Source organism: Carlito syrichta, unplaced genomic scaffold, assembly GCF_000164805.1.
Source record: "Carlito syrichta isolate Samal-C Ts95f unplaced genomic scaffold, Tarsius_syrichta-2.0.1 Scaffold303558, whole genome shotgun sequence".
Classification (NCBI taxonomy): Eukaryota; Metazoa; Chordata; class Mammalia; order Primates; family Tarsiidae; genus Carlito; species Carlito syrichta.
Window position 1 is genome coordinate 61220 of NW_007247654.1, and position 6813 is coordinate 68032.

The 6813-nt window shown below is 46.0% G+C and overlaps 1 protein-coding gene across 1 annotated transcript in view; it reads left to right on the plus strand.

The window, feature by feature from the left end:
* HS3ST1 (heparan sulfate-glucosamine 3-sulfotransferase 1) overlaps positions 1 to 1068 on the plus strand; it is a 1336-nt gene extending 268 nt beyond the window's left edge. The window contains 1 exon segment of the mRNA XM_021712642.1: positions 1 to 1068. This exon segment is cut by the window's left edge and continues 96 nt beyond it. Coding sequence (XP_021568317.1) covers positions 1 to 792 — 792 coding nt within the window. The 3' untranslated portion in view covers positions 793 to 1068.
* Positions 1069 to 6813: the final 5745 nt, after the last annotated feature.

Consider the following 6813-nt stretch of genomic DNA (forward strand, 5'->3'; position numbering starts at 1 on the left):
GCGGCAGCCAACGGCTCCGCCCAGCGCCTGCCGCAGACGGTCATCATCGGCGTGCGCAAGGGCGGCACGCGCGCGCTGCTGGAGATGCTCAGCCTGCACCCCGACGTGGCGGCCGCCGAGAACGAGGTGCACTTCTTCGACTGGGAGGAGCACTATCGCCACGGCCTGGGCTGGTACCTGCGCCAGATGCCCTTCTCCTCGCCGCGCCAGCTCACGGTGGAGAAGACGCCCGCGTACTTCACGTCGCCCAAAGTGCCCGAGCGCGTCCGCAGCATGAACCCGGCCGTGCGGCTGCTGCTGATCCTGCGCGACCCGTCGGAGCGCGTGCTGTCCGACTACACGCAGGTGTTCTACAACCACGTGCAGAAACGCAAGCCCTACCCGTCCATCGAGCAGTTCCTGGTGCGCGACGGCCGCCTCAACGTGGACTACAAGGCCCTGAATCGCAGCCTCTACCACGTGCACATGCGCAACTGGCTGCGCGCCTTCCCGCTGCGCCGCATCCACATCGTGGACGGCGACCGCCTCATCAGGGACCCCTTCCCCGAGATCCAGGAGGTCGAGCGCTTCCTGAGGCTGGCGCCGCGCATCAACGCCTCGAACTTCTACTTCAACAAGACCAAGGGCTTCTACTGCCTGCGGGACGGCGGCCGGGACCGCTGCCTGCACGAGTCCAAGGGCCGCGCGCACCCCCACGTCGACCCCAGGCTGCTCCGCAGGCTGCGCGAGTACTTCCACGAGCCCAACAGGAAATTCTTCGAGCTTGTCGGCAGAACGTTTGACTGGCACTGATTCGCCGTGAGCCGGGCTCAGAAACTCTGCTAGTGTAAGTCTGGTGTGCACCTGGAGGGGAAAAAAGGAGTTTTAAAAAGAAAGCACTTAAGCTATAATTTATTTGTAAAATCCATAAATTACTTCTGTACAGTATTAGATTCACAATTGCCATATATACTAGTTATATTTTTCTACTTGTTAAATGGAGGGCATTTTGTATTGTTTTTCATGGTTGTTAACATTGTGTAATATGTCTCTAAATGAAGGAACTAAACTATTTCACTGCAAAAAAAATTTTCCTGGAGGCGCTATCTTTTTTTGAATAGATTAACTTGCCCCCAACTCAAAATAGCTATCTGTGTTGCACCCTTTGCAGAATCTAGAGTCACTTGTTATTAAAAAAAAAAAAAAAAAATCCTAATGATTAATCTCTTCTCTCCCCCCTCTCCTTTCTGCGTTGTTTTAAAAAAAATCTTTAATGTCTCACTATGGTCATCAGATTTATTTTTTCTTGCATTGTACGGTTTATCTTCACTGAGGTTCCCTGTTATTCTTAGAGTGGCAGTTTTACCCATTCCCGACTTCAGCAGGTACCTGAATGTAAATTTTAATCCCATGTAAGTTCAAAGCAAACGAAACAATATTGAGGACAACGAAGCAGTTAGTAACCAGCTAGAGGTCTGCTGTGATCCATCTTTGCCTCAAAGAATATTTGCATACACTTGTGAACACAGCATTGACCAGAAACCTACGGTAAAGGGAATTAGGCCCTTGGACTTAGGTTCAGTACTTTGCACCAGGTGGCAAGTGGCCTCCAGACACCCACGTGAAGTAGAGGACAGAAACTGCAGAATCTATGTGTGGCTTCATCTTGTAGATTCTGTTGAAAGCTGACTAAGGAGATAGCCTTTGCTTAGTCTGGCAGTCTGTTTATCTATTTCCTGAAAGATCAATATGCATTTATAGACATATACCCCATATGCTTTGAGACATAAATATGTGTATGTTTTAAAATCAACTCTAAATTTGGAGTCCTGAATGTGAACGTGAAAGAAAATGTAAACTCCCAGGAGTTGAAGTTAAAAAGAGAAAAAGGCGAGATTGAGGGCAGCGTGTAGGAAACTTTCTGCACTTACTCCTGGAGGCCAGAGGCCCTAGCTCAGTCTCACTTCTGCCTCTGAATAGTCAGGTTGTTGGAGGTGGTCATCTAAGCCCTTCTGGCCCTTGGTGTTCTCATGCAATCTTTTTTCAGTCTGCCTTTTAGAGAATTTAGTTGGATTATTTTTCTTACGAAAGTAAAACATACTCATTGCGGTAAAAGGAAAAATGCAAACAAGCAAAATAAACTGATGTGCTGACCTAGCTTACACTTAAGGTAAAGGGCACAAATGGACATTATCAATTGTCTCCAACACGTTAAGAACTCACGGAAGTTTTTCCAAGCAACCCCAGGGTGTAGAAATTGTTATGGCAAGTTCAAAGAGGAAAAAACAGGCCCAGAGAACACGAGAAACTTGCTCAAGGTCACGCTGACTGTAAGCCAGGGCTTGGAGTCACTTAGAGGCAAAGCACAGGCTATTTATTTTTTACCCAACTCTTTTCGATCTCAAGGAAAAGCCCAGACTCAGAGCCAGTTCTTCATGATCTGACTTGACATTTCTTCCTTGCTGCCAAATATCTTCTGTCCTAAGAGGTGTGTCCCAGCTAGAGGAAGGGCAAGAAGAAGCCTGCATTTTCTCAGCAGCATTATCAGGGAAATGAGTCACCTTAATTATGCTTTGGCACCTCCAACCTGGCCTGACTTTAACATGGCCCGTGCCCCACCTGAGGTCCTGCACAGACAGCTGAGAGGATGCCCTCCCCTTTCGAACTCATTAAGGTTGTCATTCAGACACCCTCTCCCTGGAGGAAGTTGCAGAAATATTTACTGCAGGCTCCCTGTGGCCAAGGACCTTTGCAAAAGGAAGAGTGCTCCCTCTGCAGTGCATCACTGGACCTTGCTTTTATCTCACTTACTGAGAAGCTAAATAAAAAAGAGAGCCTAGAAAGGGTAAATCAAGTCTCCAAGCCTGTCCAGGAGTTTGGTGGTTGAGAGGAAACTCCAATGAAAGTCTATCATTCTTAAGAGCTTTTACTTTGCAAACTGCCTGTAAAGGCCTGTGCCCTGATGAGGATGGTCTGGTTGAAGCATGAACTGTTGGGGCAAGGCATGGTGGGTAGGAATGGAGAAAGATGGGATTAGCACAAGGAACAGGATCTAGCTGGTGGGACTGACCCAGTTGATGGGAGAGAATGATCCAGTGTAAAATGATGGATGGATGTAATCTCTCTCTCTCTTTCTCTCTCTCTCTCTCTCTCTCTGTCTATATATATGCAAAGTCTTGACTCAGCAATGGTTAAATGTTATATGGGTCTACCATGTTCATATGGGTCTCCCATGGGGTCAGAGGTCCTAGTGACAATGTCTTTTAATTCATTTTTGGTGCAATCCCAGCCAGTGATTGGGAAGACACAAGGAGTGAGAACCCATCACTCCACACTCCAGACCTAGCCCAGGTATTGAGGTTTCACCCAAGCACTGTTGAATTCAGACACGCCCTGCAGAAACCAGGCCTGCCCTGAGAGGCCCAAAGTACAGTGACTCAGGAGCCTTCTGGGCACCTGATCCCTCCCAAGCATGCCTAATACCAATCCTATTAACAGAGACAGATGCCGGTTGGAAGGAGTACATCTCCTGCCCCAGCTGGCCCAGATACGAGACAGCCTAGGGATTCCAGGTGGGGTCTTTCCACAGAAGTCACTGAGATTAGCTGAGCAAAGCTTCAGCTATTGAACTTGGGATATTTGCTACCTTTGATGCCCCTGATTTAGAAGGAACCCTTGCCCTCTGCCTTCGTCCAGGAATCATAGTACTGAAATCCCGTGGACACCATTTGGTGATCAGCTCATAGTCTTGACATTTTCGAGTTTAGGAAAAAATGATAATGTGCCTCTGAGCACAAGGTGCCTGGCTGCTTCTGTCCTGGAGACTGTTACTCAGCTAAAGGGAGAGTTAGGGCAGGAGAGCCCAATGCCTAGCATGCCTGCTGATTATAAGGGTGGGATCCGAGGTCACCAGTATTCACCAAATTGTATTTTTAAGCTCCTATTATGTGCTCAACATGGCATTAAGTGTTCTAGTATAGCTTTTAAATGAAACAGGAACTAATAGTCACTAAATGCTTGGTTTGGGGTTCAGTAAAAAGAGAGGCCATGAGGACAAGGAAAACGGCATTCAGCTGTGTGCGGATGGAACAGTGCTTTCCATAGTCTGGTATTCAATTCATCGACATCCTTGGGAGAGCCTAATTACAGAGAGGAGAAAACTGAGAAATGAAAAATGGCCCCGCCCTCAAGTCACTTTTAGAAGAAAGGACTATTTCTCACTCCAGGAGAGTAGTCCAGAAATTGAAGTGTTGACATCAAGCATCACAAAGAGAAGGTGAGATGTTTTGGAGACATTCTCCAGGATGTCATTTCTCAGAAATCTTAAGAGATGAAGACTCTCCCCAAAGGTCCATGGTAGAACTATCACCGAGGTTACTCAACTGTGGGCCACAGAACCCTGCTCTTTCTGCAGAAAGGCTTTGTGAAGTAACTGTCAGAGCTGGGTGTGGAAAGCAACAGTGTTATCAGAGCAGGGCATTGTGAACAGGGGAAGCTTAGGGAATCAGGATAGTGATGACAGGGCGCAAGGAGAGGGTGGATCTACTATGGGCAAGGAATCAGAGGTTCTGGTGGAAATGTCTCCTGGGGATACTTGTCTAGGTAGCACACCAAATGGTTTAAACTCACTGAGAAGCCACTGCTTCCAGGGCTGGAGTGTTGAAAGCTTACTTAGCAGACACCTGTGTGTCTTTGGCTCTTGTGCAGGTGTGTCTATCACATAAAAAAAAATCTACCATTTATTGCGCACCTGCTATGTGCTTGGTATTTTAAATACGTTACTTCTAAACTACACAATGATCCTGAGAAGTGGGAAATTGAATAATAATTTGGCAGAAGAGTAAACTCAAACTTAGAGATTAAGGATCTTGCCACAATAATAGTGTCAAGGCAGAAGGATTGCTTGACCCCAGGGTTTGAGAACAGTCTGAGAAACATAGTGAAGGTCAAGAAGGCTAGAGTGAGCTATGATTTTGCCTCTGCATGCCAACCTGGGTATCACAGTGAGACTCCAACACCCCTCCCCCCAAAAAACTCCATACTCCAGTTTACTCAAATTTCCCATTTCGGTAACAGGAGGGAAAACACAAGTAGGTGACAGGAGAGAAAAGACAATTAGAGCCAGGAGAGCCAGGAGAGCCAGCAGACCTGGGTATGAATCCTGGCTCTACAATTATTGGCCATGTAGCCTTAGATTCAGGTTCTCAGAACCTCAATTTCCTTCTCAGTAAAAATGGGTTTATGTTTTTCTCTGTTTTAGAAAAAAAATCAATGGATAAAATAGGTAAAATCTACAAACTCATTGCTTATGTGGCTTAGTGGTTAAGAACATTTGGGTCTTTAGGTTACAGACCAAAACTGGCTTTGAACCGGTGGGCAGACATGCATTGTGGTTTTTCCTCATCTGCTTTCCAGCTATGTGATTTAGCTGTTTGCTGTTAACGCTGGATCCAGATCCCACTCACCAAGGCTGGGCCCTCAACCCCAACTTCCATAAGGGCTGGCTTCTGATGGCTCATGCTGTACTGTTTTCTGAAGGACTTTTCTTAGTTGGCAGAAGCTGCTTGACTTGCAGAGTTCAGGGGAGTATTGCCCACTCCATCACCCCACTTTGCTGGGATAGCATGTGACTAAGAGTTCACTGACTGATGAGGAGTGGGGAATGGGGGTGGAGGGACAGCAGTTCAGCCTTCTTTTCTCTGGGCAGGGCAAGTTCTGGTGCAACACATGCTCAGAGCTCCTTGTGGGATCAGGCTGAAGCTAAACTTCTGAAATGACACTTTTGCTTCTTTCTTCCCAAACTTTATTAGTGCTTCCTCATTGCCATTCTGATTTTTGCCCCCAAATACAAGAATCTCCATATCAGGCTTTGCTTCTAGGGTATCCTATCTAAGATAGTAACCTCACATGTATATTTTATTCTCTCTGTATTTCAAATGAATAATATGACCAACCCACAGGATTATTATAATTCTTCCAATTAAATGAGAGATAATAGACAATGAGTCTATTTCATTGGCTGGCACATAAAAGTGTTCAGTACAATAGCAGATAAACTTGTTACCAAGCAGTAGGTTCTTTTTTTACTTACCAGATTATCGAAATAGTATTAATGCATCAATATCAAACTTAAGCTTCACCTTCATGCAACTTTTCTGGATCTTACAAATACAACTAGATGCATTGCTCCATCTTACATTACAGGGTCTTGAATCTCTACTGTTTGATAATTACACTACTTAGTGCTAATACATGGATATCTCTTTCTCTTGATTGCAGCTCCTTGGCACCTAGCACAGTGCCTGGCACATAGTACGTAGACGATGTGAGTGAATGCTAGCTCCAGACTAGCTGCCAATCTGATGTGAAAACTCTCTCCGCCATGGCCCAGACTCATGTTTGGGCCTACCTCCTGGGAGCACTTCCCCAGCCCAAATACTGGTAGGCACTTTGCAATATGCTGTTTTATTGACTCTTCAAAAAACCCCTGGGGAAATAAGCAATTCAAGGTCCATATGTTTGTTTGCTTTCCTTTTTTTAACCACAATTTCCCCAGCAAATAGTTCAATACTTGACATAGGAGATACACATATTTATTTATTTATTTAGTTTAGTTTTGTTTTGTTTTGTTTTGTCTGAGTTGGAGTCTCACTCTGTCGCCCAGACTGGAGTGCAGTTGCTGCTCCAGGCCACTGCAGCCTCGACCTGCTGGGCTCTGGCGATACTTCTGCCTCAGCCTTCCGAGTAGCCGGAATTACAGGCATGCGCTACCATGCCCGGCTGATTTTTTGATTTATTATAAAGATGAGGTCTTGCTGCCCAGGCGGGTCACGA